This window comes from Zootoca vivipara, chromosome 10, assembly GCF_965207765.1.
Source record: "Zootoca vivipara chromosome 10, rZooViv2.hap1.1, whole genome shotgun sequence".
Taxonomy (NCBI): Eukaryota; Metazoa; Chordata; class Lepidosauria; order Squamata; family Lacertidae; genus Zootoca; species Zootoca vivipara.
This window is the reverse complement of record NC_142593.1, coordinates 10861853-10886084: the sequence shown is the minus strand read 5'-3', so window position 1 is coordinate 10886084 and position 24232 is coordinate 10861853. Positions and strand designations below refer to the sequence as shown.

At 42.6% G+C, this 24232-nt stretch overlaps 1 protein-coding gene across 10 annotated transcripts in view; it reads left to right on the top strand.

The window, feature by feature from the left end:
- The window catches only part of SEMA4D (semaphorin 4D), a 147114-nt gene that overhangs the window by 105350 nt on the left and 17532 nt on the right, over nucleotides 1-24232 (top strand). For 7 of the 10 annotated variants that reach the window (XM_035099536.3, XM_035099540.3, XM_035099537.3 and 4 more), the window contains 7 exons: nucleotides 2562-2737; nucleotides 2828-2984; nucleotides 10683-10905; nucleotides 11810-11925; nucleotides 12151-12323; nucleotides 14646-14692; nucleotides 17426-19798. In XM_035099536.3, the coding sequence (XP_034955427.3) occupies nucleotides 2562-2737; nucleotides 2828-2984; nucleotides 10683-10905; nucleotides 11810-11925; nucleotides 12151-12323; nucleotides 14646-14692; nucleotides 17426-18345 (1812 nt within the window). In that variant the 3' untranslated portion in view covers nucleotides 18346-19798. Of the gene's footprint in view, nucleotides 1-2561; nucleotides 2738-2827; nucleotides 2985-10682; nucleotides 10906-11809; nucleotides 11926-12150; nucleotides 12324-14645; nucleotides 14693-17425; nucleotides 19799-20069; nucleotides 20277-24232 lie in introns of those variants that run through there. The other 3 variants (XM_035099543.3, XM_088652914.1, XM_088652913.1) reach the window with 1 other exon arrangement.

The following is a 24232-nucleotide window of genomic DNA, read 5'->3' as shown; positions in this document are numbered from 1 at the left end:
TTCCATTCACCACTTTGCCTCCTCCAAGTGGAAGAAACCTGGGCAGTGCTGAATGTCACATCCATTGCCAGGTGTGTCCTGCTGGAAACAGAAAAAGGCTTTCTCCTTGGCCTGCCTTTATATCCACTCAGTTGCCAAGTGCTTTTGTGACATCACAAGAAACCCACAGCCTATGGCAACAGCTGGGGAAGCATCACCTTCATTGCTTTGAGCCTCACAATGGCAGGTGGACCTATCAGTGATTGTGTGCTTGTTTATTCGGGCTGCATGTGGCGCCAGAAGTGGTTTAGTTATGCTGGCCACATGAACCAGGAAGCTGTCTGTGGACAAACGTTGGCTCCCTCGGCGTGAAAAGTGAGAGGAGTGCCACAACCCCATAATCGCCTTTGACTGTACTTTACCATCCAGGGGTCCTTTACCTTTTACCCAGTGCTTTTTTTCTTTAAAAATGTTTAGGGGTACTCTCATTTTCCTACTCATATTGAAATACTGCCCCTCAATGAGGCCAAACTTAGATTCACAAAATGTTGAGGGGGTATGCATCCCCCTAGAAAGAAGCACTGCTTTTACCTTTTTTCCTCTGTCAATTATATTTGGCGCCAGGAAGGAATTTGCCTCAGGACAAAGTGGACCACATTTGAAGGTATTGCCCACCTCACAGCAATGGTCACAGCTTGCTGGCAGATAAAGTCATTGGCATGGATCCTTGGTCTAAACAGAATTGGGTGGCAAGGAGCCCAACTCCCTCCTTCCTCATCAAGAAGTTAAAGGGCTCCAGGGAAAAGGACTCTGTCCGAATGGGCCATAGAACTCTTCAAATGTTATCCTGGATTTGATGTGTGTCATGCGAGGGATCCTTAACCCAGGATCGCCCTGGTGAAGTAATCAGCCAGCAATTGGGTTGGCTGATTAAGGACACTTCTCCAGTGCCTACGCCAAAGCCGTCTGACATAAGGAATAAAATTGTGGCCCTTTCGATCGCAAGATGTCATGTTGTTTATATTGCTTCCCCGCCCCTTGCCCTGGTGGTCTGGGTTCACTGCTCATGTCCCACAACTAGCATGAACAGTGCAGTCTGCATGGTTCTGTGTCTCCTTTGTGCGTCCAGAGCTTTTTCCGTCTTTCCTTTCCTCAAGATTTTGGCAGTGCTCCCCATGGAGCACCATATCTCCAATCCATGACTGTTGGATGCTTCTATGTGGATATAGCTTTATCAAGACTTCAGGAGAAGAAAAAGGATTCAAGATTGCATTCTGCATTCAAAAACTGGTTGATTCTGTGTCAGTAAGGGAAGCCAAGTTGCTCCCATTATTAAATGAGGGTGGAAATTAATTTTCTTAGCTTAAAAAAAGAGAGAGACTAAGAACTCTTTATACTCTCCCGCTTCATTCACTTCACGCATCACTCATAAGCTGTCGATTGAATTCTAGCCATCGTAATTTCAAGGGAAGCCGGATGCCTGTGCTATGCCAGACGCATTTCTAAAGGGTACCAGACAAAGCCAACATTTTTCTCACACCAAGAAAATTTCTTGCTTGACTGTGATGTGGCAGGTGGCTAGCTGCCATAGCCTGGAAGAAAACTATTGCAACCAGCCCTAATTCTGTCGTTCTCAAGCCTTTTAAACATAATAGTAGCTGCCTGGCTTTGGGGGAAACCTCTCGATGTGAAACAAGGTTACATTTTCAAAATGTTTGCAAAAATTCCAGAAAAATTTACTGAGCAAACTGTCTGCCATAGATAGACAGACAGATAGATAGATATCTCCAGGAGCAGTGAGGTTGCATTTTAAAACCAGGTGCTTAAAAACTTATTGGATGTAATTAAGCAACAGAACCTGATACAGTCTTAAAGATTTATGAGATCTCAGTAGTTTGAAGCAAATCTGCTTTGGCATGGTTGCGATGGTCCTCTTGTCTGCTGACTGTCTGTCATTGCTTTTAAGCGGCAGCATTACAGTCAAGTGACTGGATTCTCATTCTAAATGATTTGTATGGGGCTATATATAGATTGGAGGAGGAAAATATGTGCATTTTCTGGTTACTTAGGAAAATAAATTGCCTACCATTATTTTGAAACTGCCTCGGTGGAAAATAAATTCCTTGCTTACCTCAAATGCATTTCATATTAAGACATCTGCTTTTTTCGAAAAGTGCAGACAAGGCAAAAGTTGGGAGAGCAGGGGTATTTTAAAAACTCCCTGCATTAGCTGCACAGTTGGTATTTTAATGTTTAATGCATAGGGCTTGCCAATGAGAGGGTCGGCGGTTCGAATCCCTGTGACGGGGTGAGCTCCCATTGCTCGGTCCCTGCTCCTGCCAACCTAGCAGTTCGAAAGCATGTCAAAGTGCAAGTACAGGCGAAACTCGAAAAATTAGAATATTGCCGAAAAGTTCATTTATTTCAGTAATTCGACTTAAAAGGTGAAACCAATATAGGAGATAGACTCATGACATGCAAAGCGAGATATGTCAAGCCTTTATTTGTTGTAATTGTGACGATTATGGCGTATACTTCAGAAGAGGAATCTGCTTACTTTTAAATGTGTTTTTCTTTTAAAGGGGGATCAAGGTGGACACAGAACTTTACAGAAAAAATGGACATCCTATCTCAAGGCCAGGTTGCTTTGCTCTGTACCAGATAAAAATTTATTTTTCAACGTTGTCAATGATGTCTTCATCCTGAAGACTCCAGGTTCGAAGGAGCCAGTGATCTACGGGGTTTTCTCCCCACAATTGTAAGTAAGGCTTGAACATTTGGAAGTATTTGTTTTCGAGGAAGTGTGAAACAAGTTGCTAATTTTGGTTTCCTTGGTGTGTTTTTTAAGGAACAACGTTGGGCTATCAGCTGTTTGTGCCTACAACATCTCTACAGTGGAGGATGTTTTTGCCAAAGGGAAGTACATGCAAATCGCGACCGTTGAGCAGTCCCACACAAAGTGGTTGCGATACAACGGAGAGATTCCTAAACCCCGGCCTGGAGCAGTAAGTCTGAATAAACTGAGGGCTGGTTACAATCCTGTTCATAATAAGCAGCTATTCAGGTGCCACATGCACTTATTCAGGGCCTCTGGGCCCCCCCAGTTGTGCTAATCCCTTCTTAGCAAATGAAGAGGACCAACACAGCAGGTGCGTGATGCCTACACAACCCAATGCCAGTAATGGCTTCTCCCATGACATACTCCTCTTTTACGGTTTGCCGCAGGAAGCTCCTTGCGAGCACACCCATAGAGAATATGGGTTGGCTAGTTTAGTTTAGATTTGCAGCTTCCTCTATCCCCTAGCGGCAGGTGCTGGGGCGCTTGCCAGCGGCCCCATTCACATATCCCTGTGCGGTGTGGATGCTTCTGGGACCCCAACTTGCATGGCATGAGTCCTACAAAGCTATCGGTGTAAATGATGGCCCCTGTGTTTTGAACCAATCCTATTCCTGCTTGGCAGGGGGTTGGACTGGATGACCCTTGTGGTCTCTTCCAACTCTATGATTCTATGATTCTATTCATGCAGGGCAAATTGTTCCCTGGGGTGGGAATCCCAGGCATGGTTAGGAGTGACCTGAACCATGGAAGGAGGTCTTCACACTTAACAGTTGGTTCCAAGCTACTTACACAGTTCAGAATCCAGTAATAAAATGTGCTGAATAGTAAAACCGGAATGCAATCTACAGTGGTACCTTGGTTCTTGAAGTTAATCCATTCCGGGAGTCCGTTCGACTCCTGAAACCGTTTGAAAACCAAGGTGGGGGCTTCCAATTGGCAACAGGAGCTTCCTGCAGTCAAGCAGAAGCTGCGTTGGACGTTCGGCTTCTGAAAAAGGTTCACAAACCAGAACACTTCCGGATTTGTGGTGCTCAGGAGCTGATTTGTTCGGGAGCCAAGCCATTCGAGTACCAAGGTACCACTGTACACACAAAACCATTGTGCACAAAACAACTGCACTATGTACACTTCCGGTGAAGGTGCGCTAGCGAGTGGAGCTGGGTGAAGGAGCTCCGATAACAGCGGAGCAAAAAACTGCAGTTAGTGGAGCTGGCGGGGGTGATCTGCGCCTGAAACCCCCCGACGACAAAGGCAGAGGTACGGGGCCCCTGCTGAGGCAACAAAAGCAGCGCGGATTGGCGGAACTCTGCCGCGGCACCCCCAAAAACGGTGAAAGCGGCGGAGAGGAGCCAGGCGCGAGATTGGCGGCGGCGGCGGCGGCAAGAGCAGCGGCCGCTACAGAGTAACTGCAGACGCGGCGCCCCAAAGATCCACCTAGCAAGCACCAGAGCTCTTCGGCTGAAGGAAAACAGGGAACACCGACCCGTGAGTTGAGAGAGTAAAATCTTAAGAGGGCATTACGTACGACGCGGGTGGGGGAGAAGAGTCGAAGGAACTTTTTTTAACGTACCGCTAAAGACTTGCGACCAGAGAGCCCTGTGGTATATTGACAAAATCTTGGTGATTCAGACCCTGGACTGTTTGTTGGGGATATTAGAAGAGTGAGAAGAAAGCTACATTTAAAAAGATCGATCCCCATATAAAGGAGTTAAGAACTTTGCTTCAAAATGGAGATCTGGATGAATGCCAGGGTTTGCTAAGAGACCTTTCTAAAGCAGAAAAGAGGAAGAGGGGGTAAAGACGGAGGGAAGGAGGGAAGAAGAAAGGGAAAGCGACGTGACAGCTCGCACGGCATGCTTAGAAGGAAGAGAGTGGGAGTGAGTGCTACAGTCTAGCGCCCTGACAAGCAGCCATAAAAGAACAAAGAGCCGTCTTTGAGGAGATTTCCCTCCCCCCCCCCTGCACGCTGAAAGACTCCCGTTCTAAAAGTGGACTGATCTAAAAGAATGACTTCTTAAAAGGTGGGGGAAGGAGCTCCCAAGAAAGAGAATAAAAAGGTCTCTGTCAAACTTAGGAAGGTAAAATACACGGGAAGATTCTGATAGAGACTTGGGGGGAAGAAAAAAGACATTGTAGCAGAGCATGCCGTTGAAAAAGTGTAAAGAACAACAAGGAGCAGTTACAGCGACGGCGGGAAGCCAACAAAGGAGACAATCTATGGCTAATTCAAGTGACAACGATGCTCTAACTGACATAAAGGAGCTTATAACGGAAATGAACAAGTCTCTAAACGAGAAATTAGACGCTGTAGAATACAACCTGCAATCGAAAATTGAGGGAAACTCCAAAATGATTACAGACCTGGCTACCCAGATGAAGGAATTGCATGGGAAAAACAAAGAACTTGATAAAGCTGTGAAAGACTTAAATGTAAAAATGACTAAACAGGAAGAAGCTATGAAGAAAGTAACAATGGACAATAAAGAGTTGAAAGCAGCCAGAGAAAAAGACGAAGCAGAAGCTCAAAAAAGGAATAAGACGCAGGAGGACTTAGCGGATCAAATTGCTCTGCTTGAAATGAAGCAGAAAGAACTGCATTTAAGGATGAGGGGCGTGCCCGAGACTGCGAACGAACATGTGGAAGAGAAAATAATAAAAGGATTGGCGGAGTGGCTGCAAGTGAAGGAAGAGGATTTAGCAATGGACATTGAAAAAATTTATAGAATAAGAATTGATAGAGCAAAGAACATCAAGGGGCCGGGAGATTGTATGGTAATTTTGAACTCCGTTTTTTTGAAGGATAAAATCTTCCAGAAGAAGAAGCAAGAAAATTTAATCATTGAAGGGAGGTCAATAGCCATATTTAAGGAGGTGCCCAAAAGGTTTAGGATGAAAAGACAGGCGTACAAAAATTTGACAGAGGCCCTCACAAAGCAGGGTATCTGGTTTGCTTGGGAGTATCCCGAGGGTCTCACCTTCGTATTCAAAGGCAAGAAAAAAACATTCAGATCGGTGGGTGAAGCGGAGAAATTTTGCAATAGAAATAGAAAAGAACTTTTTAAGGAAGAGGAGGAAGGAGGAGACGAACTTGAAGGACCGAGTGGCTGATTATAAATTTGATCTGTTGAATCCTCCTCTTCTTTTTTTTGTTAATTCAAGTAGATAATAACCCTGAGAATATTAACAGTGTGCTACCTAGGATCAAAATTACCCTCTTGAAATTTGATATTCTTGTCTTAAAGCTGTTCTGAAAGCGAAATTCCCACCCTTTTGCGTTCTCAGTAGAAGTTTATCTTTGAAAGTTATTTGTGAAATTAAATAAAGTAATGGATTTTAATATTGTTTCTTGGAACATTAATGGATTAAATAATAAGTGTAAGCGAAATAAGATAGAGCGTATATTAAAGAAGAATAACTGGAATGTTATTGCACTTCAAGAAACGCATATTTCTAAAAAACATGAGAGAGTATTAATTAATAAAAGATTAGGAATGGAATTTATTTCTTGTAATAATAAGAAGAAAAAGGGGGTAGTAATCTATGTTAAACAAAATATCAAATCGGAAAAACTATTTCAGGATGAAGAGGGCAGAATGGTGGGAGTGAGACTAGTTATACCAGGAAGGAAGATAGTAGTGATTAACATCTATGCACCAAATGGGTGTAAAAAAGATTTTTTTAAAAAATTGGGAGACAAGATGGGAGAATACATTTCGGATGAAGAGATAATCTTACTGGGCGATTTTAACGGGGTAATGCAACCAGAATTAGACAGAAGCAAGAAAAAGGAAGGTAAAAAAGTTAGAGGGAAACTACCAGAAAATTTTTCAAATCTGATCAAGAATTATGAGCTAGAAGATGTTTGGAGGAGGGATAACCCGGCAGAAAGGAAATTTACTTATTTTTCCAACGCTAACAAATCAGCATCAAGAATCGATATGATTTGGCTAACACCTGGACTAATTCAGAAAACAAATAAAAGTGCAATAATGATTAAATCAATTACGGACCACAATCCAATTATGACCAAAATCAAGGAAAACAATATTAAATGTAAAAGGTGGAGAATGGATGAGAGAGTCTTGAATGATGAGGTATTTGTAAAGAAAGTGAAAGAATTGCTGAGAGAATTTTATCAAAATAATATATCAGAAGAGGTAGATACGACAACAGTATGGGACGCGGGCAAAGCCTTTGTTAGGGGTTTGTATATTCAACAAAAGAGCAGAATAAAAAGAGAAAGAGAAAGGAATTTAGAAGAAATAAAGAAGGAAATTGGCAAGAATGAGAAAAAATGAGTGTCCAACCCAAAAAATGAGGAAGCGAGGATGAGAATTCAAATTTTACAGAAGGAGCTTTCCGTATTAATAGGTCAAGAGATAGAAAATAAAATAAAGTGGGCCAAACAAAGAAATTTTGAATGGGGAGATAAGGCAGGGAAATTGTTAGGTTGGAAATTAAGAAAAATCCAAAAGGAAAGAACGATTAGCGGAATTATGGATAAGGGAGTAAAGTTAACAAAATTAGGGGATATCCAAAAATGCCTTACTGAATATTATAAAAAATTATATGACAAAGGTAGGATAGATGAAGGGAAATTAAATAGCTATTTTGAGAAGAGAGGAAGAGAATTAATTACGGAAGAAGAAAGAGAAACACTTAATAACCCTGTGACGCTGCAGGAAATCTATGAGGCTATCACAAAATCAAAACTAGGTAAGTCCCCTGGGACAGATGGCATATCAAGCTTGCATTATAAAACTTTTAAAGAGGAAATAGGAGGGGTTTACCAAAAACTGGTGAATGGAATCCTGGAAGGTGGATCGGTGCCAAAGACATGGCAGGAGGCATATGTGACCTTGCTCCCGAAAGATGATGAGGAATTCAGACAACCTGGAAATTTCAGACCAATCTCCCTTCTTAATGTAGATTATAAAATCTTTGTGGATATTCTGGCCAGTAGATTGAAAAGGGTTCTGATTAGGATTATAGATAAGAATCAACAGGGTTTTTTACCAGGAAGAGCGATGTCCAGAAACATAAGAATTCTTTTGGACCTAATAGAGTATTTAGACTGGTCCCCGGGGAAAAGGGCAGGGCTTGTCTTCCTTGATATCGAGAAAGCTTTTGATTCCTTATCTTGGAATTTTATGAGAAAAGCGTTAGATTCATATGGCATAAGGGGGAAATTCTATGAGGGAATCAATTCGATATATAAAAGTCAATCTGCAAAATTAATTCTAAATGGGGAAGTGCTAAAGGAATTTGAGATAAGAAGAGGAACAAGGCAGGGGTGTCCCCTTTCCCCATTGCTGTTTGTTCTATCAATTGAGTTTTTGCTAATAGATATCAAGGAAGACAAGGAAATCAAAGGAATCAAAGTAAAAGGGAAGGAATTTAAGATTTGTGCCTTCGCCGACGATATGTTGGTAATGATAGAAGACCCAGAAGAATCGGTTAAAGAGCTGAGAGAAATTCTAAAAAATTTTGAGGAAATATCGGGGCTTAGGATTAATGAGAAAAAAACTAAAGTGATGGTTAAAAATATAAAAGGAAATGAATTGGAAGAATTAGGAAAAGTTATAGGGTGGGAGATTGTGAAGAAGGTCAAATATTTGGGTATTATAATTAGCGTAAATAATATAAATTTATTTGAAAATAACTATGGGAGAGTTTGGAAGGAGGTCAAAAAAGATATTGAGAGATGGAGAGAATTGAAACTTTCATTTTCAGGGAGAATTGCAGCAATTAAAATGGCAATACTCCCAAGGATGCTATTTTTATTTCAGATGCTTCCCATAGTAGATAAAAAAGAAATCTTTAATAATTGGAGAAAGGAATTAAGTAAATTTATTTGGATGGGGAAAAAAGCGAGGATTCAATTTAAATTACTTACGGATATTAAAGAAAGAGGAGGCTGGGGGATCCCGGACCTCAGATTGTATCATGCATCGGCCTGCCTCTGTTGGCTCAGGGAGTGGTTTACTTTAGAAGATGAAGAGATTTTGATAGTGGAAGGATTTAGAAATACGGTTGGATGGCACACTTACCTGGTTCAGGGAGAGGAGAGCAAATTTAAAAAATTCTCGGATCATGTGTTAAAGAAAACCCTTTTTAAAAACTGGCTGGAATTCAGAGATTTGATAGAACCTAAAACCCCGTGGTGGGCTTCCCCATTAGAAATGACAACACTGGGAGGTAAAAACAAAAAGGGGAATTGGCTAACTTATCAAGATTTAATAGAAATAGATGGAGACCAATTAAATTTAAAGTCATATGAGAAATTAAAATCAAATTGTGCTAGCTGGTTACAGTATATGCAAATCCAAAGTTTATTTAGGGAACACAAAGCTAAAGGATTTGCCAAAGAAAAATCCAAATTACAGGAGTTAATAATTGATAATAAGGTCAAACAAATTTCCAAGGTTTATAAATATCTCCTGGAATGGGAATTAAAGGATGAGGGGACAAAATGTGTTATGATTAAGTGGGCACGAGATTTAGGCAAACCAATTTATATAGCCCAGTGGGAACAATTATTGAAAAGAACAATGAAATTTACAGCCTGCGAAGGAATTAAAGAAAATATGCTGAAAATGCTATATCGTTGGCACCTTACTCCGGATAAGATAGCTAAAATATATAAATCTACCGACGGAAATTGTTGGAAATGTGGTGGTGAGTTAGGAGATTATATGCATTGTTGGTGGGGTTGCACTAAAATTAAAAAATTTTGGGGAGAGGTTTATGAGGAATTAAAAAAGATAGTTAAGGTCACCTTTAAGAAAAAACCGGAATATTTTCTGTTAAGTTTTCTCCCGGATAATCTTCCTAAGGATAGAAGAGATATCTTCCTTTATGGGTGTGCGGCAGCACGTTTATTGATAGGTCAGAAGTGGAAAAAAGAAGAGATTCCTGGAATAACAGAATGGCAGATAAGATTAGTCGAATTTATGAACTTGGACAAAATGACTGCCGCTATAAGAAATACATCGAAGCAAAAATTGATAAAAAAATGGGAATATGTAGAGGAATATTTTAAAAAAAAGAATGTTAAAACGGAATTAAGGGTCTGTCTTAGCTAGAGGAGTACAGGGATTTGTTTTAAAGAAGCTATAAGATATGAAGAAAGTAATATGTTTATGATATTTGTAATGAAATGACAACACAAGATTAAGGGGAATATGAGAATCAAGCAGTACGTCAGGAGTTGGGAAGTGATCCTATATGTGTGGATTTGTTGTACAGATATTTTTTCTTTTTATGTATTTGTAATGTTTTTAATGGAAGATTCAATAAAGTTTGTTTTTAAAACTCAAAAAAAAAAAAAAACAACTGCACTATGCAAGAAGACCAAAATACGTGTAATTTCCCTATAAAGGTATTTGCATTCCATCATCAAAATATATTTCAGCCACTGAGAACAGAGGCGTTCTTCCACTTCAAGATAAAGTGAAAGCTTGCGCAAAAGAGTACTTGCATGGTTTAGGAAAATTTCATCCACTTGTGGGAACCTCCTTGTTAACGTTTTTGCCATACATGGGTGTTGCTTCATACAATCAGATAATGTTTGAGACAAGTAACAGAGGCTTCATGGAAGGAGACTGCACAAACTTCGCAGACGCTTTGCTTATTTCTTGATTGTCAATGGAATGAGCACACCTCTGCTTAAAAGAAAGATAAGAATCTGGCTTATCCCACGGTGAATAAATACATATTTTAAAAGGTAGCAGCTGTAATGTTTTTATTTTAAACAATGCTTAAGTGTTTTAGAACTGCTTCCCTATCTTGCTTATTAGTAACCTGTTGCTCTTCCTTTTTAAAGCTCTCACTAATCATGTGACATACATTCTTCTTGGGACAGTGTATAAACAGGGAGGCTAGAGCAGACAACATCACGACTACGCTCAACTTACCTGACAAAACCCTGCAGTTTGTCAAAGACCACCCTCTGATGGATGACTCTGTGACCCCAATTGGAGACCGGCCCCGACTGGTGAAGAGAGATGTGAAATATACACAGATTGTGGTAGACCAAGTCCAAGCCCTGAATGGCACTTTGTATGATGTCATGTTCATCAGCACAGGTGAGTTTTCCGCACTCTGAGAACTGGACAACATTGCACTATGATAAGGTGGCTTTTCAGCTCATTGAGCCAGGCTTATGGGCTACATATTTGTTGCAATTCAGAGCATCCCGGATTCTAAGACTGGCAAGAATTGGCTGTGACATCGGGGCTTATCTCTAGCCAGCTAGTTTCGTAACATATATTTGCAAATCAGAGTCCTGCATTTTAAACCTTTGAGGCTCCAAATGGCCCAGGACTTGGATACATTTATGACTGCCTCACCTGACTGGTAGCAGACTGCTCAGAATGGGTGAAACGACTGCAATTTAGGAGAGGAAATGGAATTAAAGGGTGAAATGAAAGTTGGATTGAGAATGAAAATGCTCAAGGTTGGGTAGCTGAATAGCGAAACACACAATGAAAAGCATGAGGCGAAGCAGGCAGGAGCCTTAGGGTGAAAACATCAGACTATAGCAGGGGTCAGCAACCTAAGGCCCATGGGCCAGAAGTGGCCCACAGAGGCCATTTAACTGGTCCATGAGCTGCCCGCTCACTCAGCGAGTCCCCACGCACTGCACTAAACCAGCAAGGTGCAGGGACTCTCTTCTGTGTCTCTGGAAATCGCTTCTGCACATGCCTAGATGCCGAAAATTGCGTCTGCGCATGTCCGCGGTGTCGGAAATCGCTTCTGCGCATGCCCAGACACCAAAAATCCCTTCTGCGCAGGCACGATTTTTGGCGTCTGGGCATGCGCAGAAGCAATTTCTGGCATTGCGCTGCGCCGGTCCGGAACACAGAGGATCTCCGCGGGAGTTATCCGGACCATGCCCGGTAAGCCTTGCTTACCCTGGACTATAGTATGTGCGTGTTGGTTTTTCATTTTGATTTTTACATATACCAAATTGTGGCCCTTTTGTTTCAGACCGAGGAGCCCTTCACAAAGCCATTGGCTATGAAAATGGAATGCATATCATTGAAGAAACGCAACTCTTCGCAAACTTCGAGCCCATTCAGACTCTGTTGCTTTCTTCGAAAAAGGTAGGAGGACTGAGTAAGAATTTGTGCTGGGAGGTGGGGTGGGGAGAGATACCAGAACAGCAAGAATACCCAACCCTGCCATTGGGTTGGGGTGTGGGGAAAGCAGCTGTTGAATTCAGTCATTTCTGCTGGGAGCTTTATAGCCTGTTCTGGACTGTCCCAAAGGCACTGTTCCTGTGAGATGCTAAAGAAAGTTGTAAGTCACCCCCCTTGTGTTTTCTGCAGGGCAAGCAGTATCTCTATGCCGGGTCCAACGCTGGAGTAGTCCAGTCTTCCGTTGCGTTTTGTGACAAATACACCAGCTGTGTGGACTGCATCCTGGCAAGAGATCCGTACTGTGCTTGGAATCCCCGTGCCTCTCTCTGTGTCAATATCTTCAAAGAGAGGGAGACCGAAAGGTAAAAGCACTGAGATGTTTGCTAATCACCGATGTATTGCAAAGTAGAGGAATGTATATATTTACGTGGGTCAACTAAGGAATGCAAAACTCTCTCCCTCTCTCTCTTTGTGTGTATTCTATAATTGCAAGAGCACACTGTCAGCTGAAATTGGTAGAAAATGCAGCCCCCTGAGAAGAATCCTCTGCCGCTTTCCTTGTTCTTCTTGCAATCCTATGCATGTTTACTTGGGAATAAGATCCTTTGAACTCAGTGGAACTTGCATTGAAGTAAACATGCATAGGATTTTCACAAGTCATCTTTCTTGTTCTAAACAGGTACCCTGTTTCTCATATTTTAAGACATTCCCATAAAATAAGCCATAGCAGGATTTTTAAGCATTCAAGGAATATAAGCCATACCCCAAAAATAAGACATAGTGATAGGCACAGCAGCAATGCCGGCCGCAGCAGGAGGAGGAGAAAAAAAATAAGACATCCCTTGAAAGTAAGCCATAGTGTGTTTTTTTGAGGAAAAAATAAATATAAGACATGTCTTATAATATGAGAAACACGGTACCACAAGAGTGGCTGGGAAAACTCAGCCAGATGGATGGGGTATAAATAATAAATTAATATTAATATTTCTAGTGTGTGGGCAATCTTTGGAGAAATCTCAAAAATCTGTAGGGAGAAGGAGAAGTGATTTCTGAAAAAGTTCCTACTGAATCATGGAGGGCAGAGTTCTTTGCCACTTAGCATGATCAATAGGGGCAGAGTAAATAATGCAGAATAGATTTGTGCAGAGTTCAGGCTTTGGGGGGCACAGCACAGAGAATACACAGCCCAAATTAAATGCTGCTACTTTGAATTGCCTTTCAAAACCAGCATATAATAACTACTGCATACCAACAGAATCTACACATATTTTTACTTTACGTATGAAAAACCCATGGTCCCATGAAAGGCTCCTTGCTGAAGCTAAGCAGGCCTAGAATATAAATGTAAGAAATGTAGAAGACTGGTGGAATATAAGTGTAAGAAAACAAGTTCACAAACATAGGCTCTGAAAGAACAAGTTGCCCAAGCCAGAACACCGCTGGCTAGATCCATATCCAGTTGTTCATCTTCCAACCATGCGAACCTGCCCTTACTGTTCTTACAAAAACAACCAGAAACTCCATAGTTACAGATATTTTGTCATTGCAGAGCATACCGGTACTGCAATAGATAACTATCTTTGTAATCATTGTTTACCCCATCTTTGTATTGCTTTTATATATTTATTTCATAGTTTTTAAGCGGTACTTGCTAAAACACTTCAGGTGGCATACATAAAGCCAAAACAAAGATAATGATAGCTTCTCCCGATGGGAGCGCCCATTTTGGAAGAGGCTGCTGATGAAATTGGCAGGCTTGTCGGCCGGTCACATTGTCCACAGGGGCACCCTACTCTCTAGCCAGGCAGCTGAGTGCAGGTTTACTGGGAGCGTGGACCAGCATGGCGGCCACTTTGCTCCAGTCTGCAGCCGGGTTTTTAAAAGGGACGCCCATAGCTGTTAAGAGCAATGGCTTCACTTTTTCAAAGCCTGGGAAAATGAAAAGGTTACCTGGCACCCAAAGGATATTGAAGTAGCACACCCCACTGCGGAAAGGCCCCTTCCTCACCACCACCTCCTGTATTTTATTTATTACTTTTTATTGGATTTATATACCGCCCTATACCCGGAGGTCTCAAGGCGGTTAACAGAACAAAAGTATCTCTGTTTAAGAAGGAATTTAGGGACGCACCCCAACTCTAGTGGAGTTCCATCCGCAGGCCAGATCACCTAATTGGTAAGCCACAGAGGAGTGGTGCAAAGTAGGAGATGATCTGACTTGCAAATACTGTGTAGCTGTCAGCCTAGGGTGCTATTGGTAGGCAGCTCCTGTACTAGCCTGGTCTTTGTGCCCAGCTTCCTGGGGATGCTTAAGGAGGGTCTCTCAAGGGGTTTTGTAGGGAGCCCTGGAATAATAACATTATGAACAGCAGAACTGGGCCCCGGTTCCAAACTGCTGCAAACATGCAGAACTTCTTTAATTTAAAATAAAGGGTCTGTTTGTCACTTTGTGGAATGCTGTCCTTCAGCAAAAAGGCGATCCAACCGCTTCTGAGCTCCTTCCTCTCCCCCTCTCCTGCGTCACTTGTTTGGATATTATCAAATCCTGCCAGCGCTGCCTTTCCAGGCATTTGGAGGGAGGCAGATAACAGATTTGCAGGTGGGGAGAGATTTGCACACAGAGGGTTGGATGGGTAGACGATGATAAATGTACTGACTCTTGCACTCTCTGTTTACTTTTGTAGGGACTGGATTCAGAATATTAGTGGTGATGCTTCTTCTTGTACTGCTGGTAAGCTTTTTCTTTCTTTCCAAAAGAGGTGGGGAAATAATAAGCGTAATAAACATTTGGGCTGAGCTCCTCCACACAATTGCTTGGTTCAGTATCACCGCTTCTATCTAATGTGTAGTTTTTTGTTACAATAAAAAAAACTTTTTATTTTTGGCTTGTTTTTGCTTTCCTTCTCTCCCCCCCCCCAAATAGGGCCAATTCACAGTCTATGGCCACCTCACATGTGCCGCAACTCTTCCCTAGCTGTAACCTTTCCTCCATGCCACAATTAGGCTTCAAAAAAGTATTCTGTTGGCTCAAGGAGGCTTCTCTCAGGAGAAGGACGGAGGGGCAGGGGGCCAGAACTCAGAGAAGGCCTCTGAGGGCACATGTTGGTGACCCCTCTGGTAGCTGTTATTGTAATTAGTAAATTGCCTTTTAAAAGACTCTTTATGCCCTTGAATTGTCATGGGGTTTATAAAATCAGTACAGTCATACCTCGGGTTGCGAACGTGATCCATGCGGGAGGCACGTTTGCAACCTGCAGCGCCACGTTGCCGCATGCGACGCGATTCGGCGCTTCTGCACATGCGCGTGGTGTCATTTTGCGCAAGCACCAAAACCCGGAAGTAACCCATTCCGGTACTTACGTTTGGCACGGAGCGCAACTCGAAAACACGCAACCCGCAGCGTTCGCAACCTGAGGTATGACTGTACAGTGGTACCTTGGTTTTCGAACGTCTCCGTTGACGAATACTTCGGTTTTCGAACGCTGTAAACCCAGAAGTAAATGCTTCGGTTTTTGAACACGCCTCGGAAGTTGAACATGCCACACTGCTTCCATATTAAGTTTCCTGTATTGAGGCTTCAGTATTGAGTTTTCGGTTTTCGAACGTTTCAGAACTCGAATGGTCTTCCGGAACGGATTACGTTCGAAAACCGAGGTGCCACTATATTAATGTCTAAAGTTATGTTTCTGACTGAAAATGCTTTTGGGTGTGGCCTTCCAAAAGGACAAGTTTTGCATGCCCAGAGATGATGCCTCAAACCATTGAATATCATCATCAACAACAACAACAACTACATAGTGATATCCCACCTTTTTCCCCAAGTTGGGATTCAAAGTGCCCTACATTTTAAAACGTTATAGAATAGAAACATTAATTTAAACACATCAGGGCACAATTAGAACCAGCAGTTAAAACAGTTTGTGCTGACAAAATGCCACTTTCTAAATGCCTGTCTGAATAGGACAAAGAGAAAACTGGCCAAAAGAGCCAGTCCAACCTCTCTTGAGACACAGAAAAAAGGCTATCTCTTGTGTCACCACTAGGTGTGATGCTGATGGGACCGAGAGAAGGCGCTCACCCAAAGGTATTAGCACCCAAGCAGGTTCACACAGGGAGACGCGATCTTTCAGGTGGCCTGGGCCCAAGCCACATATGGCTTTGTGGATCATAACCAGCAATTTGAATTGTGCCTGGAAATGGACCAGTATCCGGTGAAGTTGTTTTAAATGAGGGAGTAACAGTGTTCCCTGTAACCAACCCCAGTCAGCAGTTTGGCTGCAACACGTGGGATTTCTTGCCATAACAGCACATTTTCTGCAAAGAGTTGCTGTTGCTATTGCTGCCATATTAATGAAAAAAATATGGTGTGAATACATTGAATAGAGATTCTGGTCTTTTTTATTTATTTATTGGGCTTTTAGTAATTTTTTTTTAACGAAAGGGAAAGCTGAAAAGCATCTTACAATACGAAAATTAAAACCAGTGCAGAGTTAAACCAAATAAAAGCTAAAAGCAGTGATATACATAAAAAGGCATTGACGTCTACCAAAAGAGACTATCTAAAGCCCAAAGCCTGACTGTAAAGGTTTTTTTCCTTGGTGCCTAAAAGTAGCCAATGATAGTGCCAGGCATGCTTCCCTGGGGAATCATTCCATAAGTGGGGAGCCACCACCAAAAAGGCCTGGTGGAGTAGAACTCCCAAGTATTTTCTTTGCAATGGGCACATGATCTAAAGCTTCATAGACTCAGAGCTTCTTACGGTCAAAGACCATGTGTGAGTTACAGAAAGCTGTTTGGCAATCCCTGTTGCACACATGGAATCCTGCCAGACTCAGAAGATACTATGGTCTCAGAAAACCATAGTTTGGCTTACTGTGTTGTGTGAACCAGGCGGTTGTGTGTTCTTGCAAAAGAATTTAAACGCAAAGCAGTATTTCAGATGAAAGGTAGTTGAACTTAAATATTTCTGCAGTGTTTATGACTCTTCGGATCATTCATTTTTTGAGCTTTCACACTTTCTGGGTTGGTTTGCCCCCCCCCCCTTACAATTTCACGTGTGCTTCTTTTATTGGAATGAGCCTGTGTACCTGTGATGACTGAACATAATCTTTTAACACTTAAGGCTTAGAGCACCATTCATGTGTTACTCCCCTCACCCCCATGCACAAAACATATGCTTATTGCACAAGATGCACTCCATCTTTGGAATACAGCAACTTAGCAAGCAGTTCCATAGATACTTAGGAATGCCACCACTTTCTCCTAGACAAATAGCTTGCCACATCCATTGTAGGTTGTACCCTGTGATGCGTATATAAGTGTTGTTGTTTCAGGCTAGCGTGACACTTGTTGTGAGCTGATAGTTTTTTTTCCAGTATATGCCTGCATGGCTGAATTGGCCTGCGCTGCACACCAAAAAGAAAACTCATTTCTGTTCTCGTTTACATTTATTTTGCTGTTCCAGATAAAGTAAGAGAGCATTCTCTGCAGCACATTTTCAAGCATGGCAGCACTGCAGAGCTAAAATGTTCTCAGAAGTCCAACCTGGCCCAGGTGGTTTGGAAATTCAAGGACGATGTGCTAAAGCTGGAAAGTCCAAAGTACCGCCTGCTGGAGAAGGCGCTGCTGATCTTCAATTTGTCCGAGGGCGACAGCGGCGTTTATCAGTGCCTGTCGGAAGAAAAAGTGAAGAACCAGAAGTTCTCGCAGGTGTTGGCGAAACATGTTTTGGAACTGAGGAAAGTCCAGCACACCACGCTGAGCCCGACCCAGACAACCACACCGACGGAACGCAACGCGGAAGCAGCCGAAATGCCGACTGTCGCTACCCAAGACTCAGCCGCTCACACTTCCACCAGCCCGGTTGTACCAGTCACAACGTCCAGGATAGTGACAAATCCCATTTTCCCCGCCCTAATGAGCACTGCACCTGACGTCGAGCTCTTGAACTCGCCTCCTGAGGTCTCTGCAAAGACCATGTTTCTGAAGTCCAACGATAACTCCCTCTTGATGTTTCTCTTTCTCTTCTTTTTTGTGCTCTTCCTGTGCCTGTTTGCCTACAACTGTTACAAAGGGTTTCTACCGGAACAGTGTTTGAAGTTCCGTTCCGCTATGTTACTCGGGAAGAAGAAGCCCAAGGCCGATTTCTCTGACTGTGAGCAAAGCGTGAAGGAGACCCTGGTGGAGCCAGGCAGTCTGCTGACCCAAAGCGGGGAGCACCCAAAACCAGCACATGACACGGGATATGAGACTGAAGCCGACTATGGAAACGGTCACGTTCAACACGATGAGGACCATTCGCAGTCTTACAAAGAAGTCAAGGACAAACCTTTTGATGTTAAGTGCGAACTCAAATTTGCTGACTCAGATGCTGAGGGGGATTAAAGGAGAAAGACCCCACCTTCCCTAATGAAAGTACTGTCATTCTGAATTGTTTGTTTTCAAACATTTTAGATTTGGGCCAGAAAGGGCTACGTGTTCTCAGTTTTTTTTAAGTGACACATTGTCATTTCACACCTGGATGGAGCAGAGAGAGATCTCGAATTTTCTGAAAACGGTTCTGTTTCACACTTATTTCTAATGTGTTTCTTTTTTTATTTTAAATGGCCAGTTACGGTTTCACATGGTGAGCTTCTAAGCTTCCCTCCCCCTACTCCCCAGCCAAGGATAATTTAACACTTGCACATACTGACTATTTTGATTAATCCCTCTTTTTCATAGAAGGTAAAATTAACTCTTGTTGCAGAGCCATACCAAAAAAGATTTCAGTAGCACCTGCCTGCACGTATTTAACTGCCATTAAAAATCTAATTTCAGTTTAATTCCAAATTGGAAATGATGTTTAGTTTATCAGATTGGTAAATAATAGCCTTTTTGTCCAGATTGGGACATTTCTTTGCATCTAGTGATTTTAATGCATTTGTCTGGTAGTTTTAGCTGGTGAAAGAAATGTTGGATCTTTCCAAAACTGTTTGTGTACCTTTTTAGAATATGATGAATTCTAGAGTTGCATAAGGTTCTCAGGGATAAGCTTCGGTTAAATGTCTCCCCCCCCCTTTTTTTTAGAGGCGTTGATGTGGTGATCATTTTGAGAGCTTAATGTTCATTTTTGGGTTGTGGGGAGTTTAGCTTTAGAAAAAAGATGTTAAAAAGATGTAGTTGGACCACTGCCACAGTAACTGATTTTATGGATTTGTTTTAAGGTTTTAAAAAGGGGATCATTGTGGACAAACAGTAGTCACTGTACCACAGCAGTGTGAGAGGCTTATGTTTCAGAGATACAATGCAGACCTTGGCAAAGATGCGATGGACCTCTCAAAAGAGACTGTTGAGGATGTCATGCATTTTGAAACTTTTCCCCACAGTTGGGAAGCAATAGGGCTCCAGCCTCTCTCGCCCCCATAATCAACTTTGCCAAATATTTTCACTGTTTCTTCACAACTTCCACCAATGTTTTCCAAAAAGGCAACTGGAGAAAAGAAACCAGAGGAGAGCAGAAAACTGCCCAAAGGGTCAACCACTTTTATCTCTCCTGGGACTCAACAACGGCACTATTTGTCTGTAAAAGTCCTTTGTGCTGTACAGTTTTTTAAAATCCTTGTCCCTCGCTGTCTTTGTGTCTCATGTAAATATGGTTAGAAATAGAGACGACTGAGTAGGCAACATGTCCAAAACTCCTTTTTTCCCCTTTTCTTTGTTCCTGTTGAAATATTTCCCTAGCACACGATCTTCGTGTAAAGTGTTCTAGATTTTGTATGGTTCATTTTTGCTTTTATTTTTCTATCTTTGATTCTGTATATATGAAAAAATAAGGAAATAAATATTGAAGTTCATTGTATTTCAGCCTTGTCCTTGAGCAATAATAACTTGTCTTAAAAAAACAACAACCCAGAAGCCTTAGCGGGTTTTCTTGCTGTAAGATTTGAACAGGTGTGATTTCCTGCTTTTATAGTCTCAAAACAGAAATAAGAAGGAACTTTCTTTTGATTAAATGTTCGCTGCTCATTTCCCCCCTCCTTTGCAAATTATTTCTTTGGCATGTTCTTAGAACTTTTTTCCTTAGTGCCCTTTTCTTCTTCTTTTTCCTGTTCTGTCCTCTTCTGCCACAGCCTCATCTCCCATAACTTTCCCTCCTACTGGTTCCTCTTCTTTGTCCTGTATGGAAAGTGACTCACGTCCTCCATCCATCAGCCCCCAGCCTGATGTTTGGTCTAGCGCAGATTTTGCCACAGTCACCTTGATGCCACCATTCCTAAGTGACCAGATCCGGCGCGTGGGTGCCCAGACCACCTTCTTCCTCTTCTGCCAAGCTACGGGTAAGTCAGAGGGTGCTGTTATCCATTCCTGCAGGTTGCATTCACCAAATTGCGTTTGCTTCAACAACTTTTGTGCACGAGCCCAAGGAGCTGAATGGCAAGAGAGGTCAGGACACCAAAAAGGTTTGTGTTGAGGATGGGAAACTGCGCGCCTTCCTCCCATCACAGGCAGCATTGTATGGTTGGGGGGGGGGGTGAAGGGGCGCACTGGAAGCAGAAATCAGTGATGTCGGCATGGAAGCCTGCAAGAGCCATACACATCCTGCAAGTTGTGCACACAGGGTTTAAAACCAGCCCTTCTAGCAACTTCTCTTACGTCAGTCATTAGAATCAGTCCCCAATGTCTTTTCTTTCGTACGTGGCTACAGGAAATATGAGCATTACCACAGCTTTAATGACATTTCGGAAACATTTTCCGGATCAAAATATATTGCCAAACTTTGGTTTATTTGTGCTGTATATTTGAGTGCGTACAGTCTTACCTCTACTTATGTATCCCTCTGGATACAGAATCTTCAGGTTACGGCCACGGCAAACCCGGAGGTGTATACTTCTGGGTTTCGCCGTGTGTGCAGGCGCAGAAGCGTGCCTCTATTTACATAATTTTTCAGGGTGCGAACGGACCCCCAATCTGCGGGATTTAACCATACTAAGGCTAGAACACTGTTTTTCCATCAAGAAATCAATGCTGTGTTGATGTATGTCTCCCGATCTGTGTTTTAAAAAATCATTGGATTGGTGGGATGTTATCTTTAGTTTTGGTTCTTTAAATAATCCAGCTTTTTATTTACAGTTCTTCAGATCTACACTTTTCAGGATAGGGATGCAATTTCCAAGTAAGCCATCTCACCAGTAGATTATAGTAATCTTGCAGAATACGAAGTACACGGTTAGGGATAGATATTTGTTAATGCTTTAATAATATAAAACATTTCATTGTTTGACCAGCAGAAAATACAAACTTGGTAGGAAGTAATGCACACAGTATGTGAGTTTATCTTAGTAACACAGTGGCACTTTCTAAATCTTAGGCCAGTGTTTCCCAAACTTGACTCTCCAGCTATTCTTTCACTACTAACTCCCATAATCTCTAGCTAGCAAGACCAGTGGTCAGGAATGATGGGAATTGTAGTCTGAAAACAGCTGGAGACCCAAGTTTGGGAAACCCTGGTTTAGGCGATTTCCCTTTCTTTGCTTTGAATAAAAATCAAATTTTTGGAACATGGCAATCCAAACAAAGCTATAAAACTGAATTCTTTAAATGAATAGAATGTACAATTCCATCGCTGAACAACATGACCTCTTGTCCCTTCAAACTCCAATCTTGTTAAATGATTTTTTCTGCCATTTCTATATGCATCTTGTTTGTGACCTTGGAATCTGTGTTGAAGATTTACCCCGCAACTTGGCTCACTCTTAATATACCAAGCTGATGAAATAAATAATGTTGCATCCCTGTAGCTGTTGTGTGTCTTCTAATTAGGCCAAAGGGCTTAGCACCGTAAGTACATTGGTAAGAACTGCCCTTGGGCTGCTTAATGTGATTTATTATAGCTCATCAGGTGCCGCCATGACTTAGTCCTGCTAGTTATCCAGCTGATCAGATTACAAACGTAATGCTGCTTCCTGCTTCGTCCCAGGTTCTATTTGCAGTTGTTTGCTTGCTCATGGTGATTCCATCGTATTACCACTTCCTGCTACGATATAAGCATATGGACACTACTGTTGAAGTTCTGCTTGATGCTTTCATTGGGAAATGGTGCGTGGAATTGGTATTGCAGAATGATTAGAATCGTTAGATGTTTCCCAGGTCAAGACTCTCCACGGCCTGGTTCACCTTTTCCGGGATCTTCCAGTGTCTCTTCACTCGTAGCCGAGTAAGATTGTCTTCCATAAACACGGTTTTCACAAAGAGTCTGTAAGTGACTGTGGAGGCCAATTCTGGATCCACACATCCTTCCACAGTGGGGACATTAGTTTCCAGGCAGGGGTTGATCACGGTGTGGATTTGCCGAGCGTGCCTTCCTCTTAGCACATTTCTACTTTACATCCTGAGTTTGAGTGTCTTCAAAGCCCATGACACTTTTGGTCTCCAATTGGAGCCTTCGCAGGCAAGTTTCCTAATTGTTGGTGTTTATACTACATTTTTAAGGGTCTAGCAAACTCTTGACTGTGCAAGGGTTGAGACGTTGCACAAGGGAAGTTAAAATAATACACTCTGCTAAAAAATATATTGTTTAACACCTGTAGATTCTATCACACCAAAGGAAGTAGGTTATGTGAGTCTTATATTGGGCAATGGGAACATGGGTGTAGACAGGGGGGGCAGGAGGGGGCAGCTGCCCCCCCCTAGAAGCAAAAAATTATTGTATTTTACAGACCATAACCAATACTTTGCCCCTCCAAAAACTGAAGTGGAAAGGGCTTTGCTTTAGCAAGAGCAGCTCTCCACTTGCTGGGGGCGGGAACACAGCTGTAACAAAAACACATCAAATAAATAAAGCAAAGTGGCTACCAGTACTTAAGCAGTTAAGACAATGGAGCAGAATATCCCTTCAGGCAAGGTCCACCCTATTCACCCTATTGTTATTCAGTGGGAGTTGTTAATGGGCATTCAGGGATCGCATTAACAGTTCTATTGGCGATTTAATGAGGGTGCAGAGGATTCAATTTGACTAAGGTGGCCCTGCAAGGCTAAAAGGAAGTGAATAAGAAGGGGGGGGCTGTAGCTTTGATAGACACAGTGATGTTTATAAAAAGCATTGGTGTTCCAGTCTGCCCCTCCTCCTGCATCTGTATACTGTAAATCAGGGGTGGCCACCTCCCAAGAGACTCTGATCTACTCACAGAGTTAAAAACTGGGAGTGATCTACCCCCTTTTGGGGGGTTCAGGTCAAAGCTGTTGAGTTTTTTTAAGGAAGGGAAGCCCTGTTTTGGGGGGTTTAGGTCAAACTTGTTGAGCTTCTTTTAGGAGGGAGGGAGGCCCATTTTTGTTTAGGGCTTCAGGTCATAGTTCAGCTTTTTTTAGGGAGGAGGAAAAATTTGGGTGAGCTTTTTTTAGGGGTGCCAGTGATCTAGCAGTGATCTACCACAGACATCCAGTGATCTACTGGTAGATCACAATCTACCTGTTGGACGTGCCTGCTGTAAATCAAGCAGAGAGAAAGCTGCTTGCAAGGCTCCTGTACAGGCGTACCAGTATCTTCCTCTTGCTGCAGAGTTCTAGCATCACAGCGTCACCCAGAGGCACCCACAAATGTGAGTTATCCCTCTCTCTATTTCTTCCTTCCTTTCCTCCCTCTTCCATCCTCAATAAAATACGGGGGGGGCAGATAAGCCCCACATAGAAAGCCCATCAACATGGGGGGGGAGGACTCTTTAAAATACAGTATTTACCAGTAATTTCTTTTGGGGGGGGAGGCACCTAGGCCTCTAGGAGTTGGCTGCTATGCCTAGGACAATTCAAGAAAGCAGAATCATGCATATGCTATGGTAATATATCAATAGAATCATGGAATTGTAGTCGGAAGGGACCACAAGGGTCATCTAGTCCAACCCCCTGCAATGCAGGAATTTTTCCCCAATGTGGGGCTTGAACCCACAACATGGTTGAAATATTATGCTGATATGCAGCAACGCCTCGGAGCCATCGAGACTGCGGCCCTGTCTTGCCTCGCCCTCGCCTGCCCTGCCACCCCCTCTCCCCTGCCCGACCCTCCCATCCTCTTGCTGCAGAGTTCCAGCTTCACAGCATCACCCAGAGGCACCCACAAATATGAGGTATCCCTCTCTCTATTATTCCTTCCTTCCCTCCCTCTTCCATCCTTAAAAAAATACTGGGGGGGGGCAGATAAGCCCCACATAGAAAGCCCATCAAAATGGGGGGGTGACTCTTTCAAATACGGTATTTACCAGTAATTGGGGGGGGGGGAGAGGCACCTAGGCCTCTAGGATTT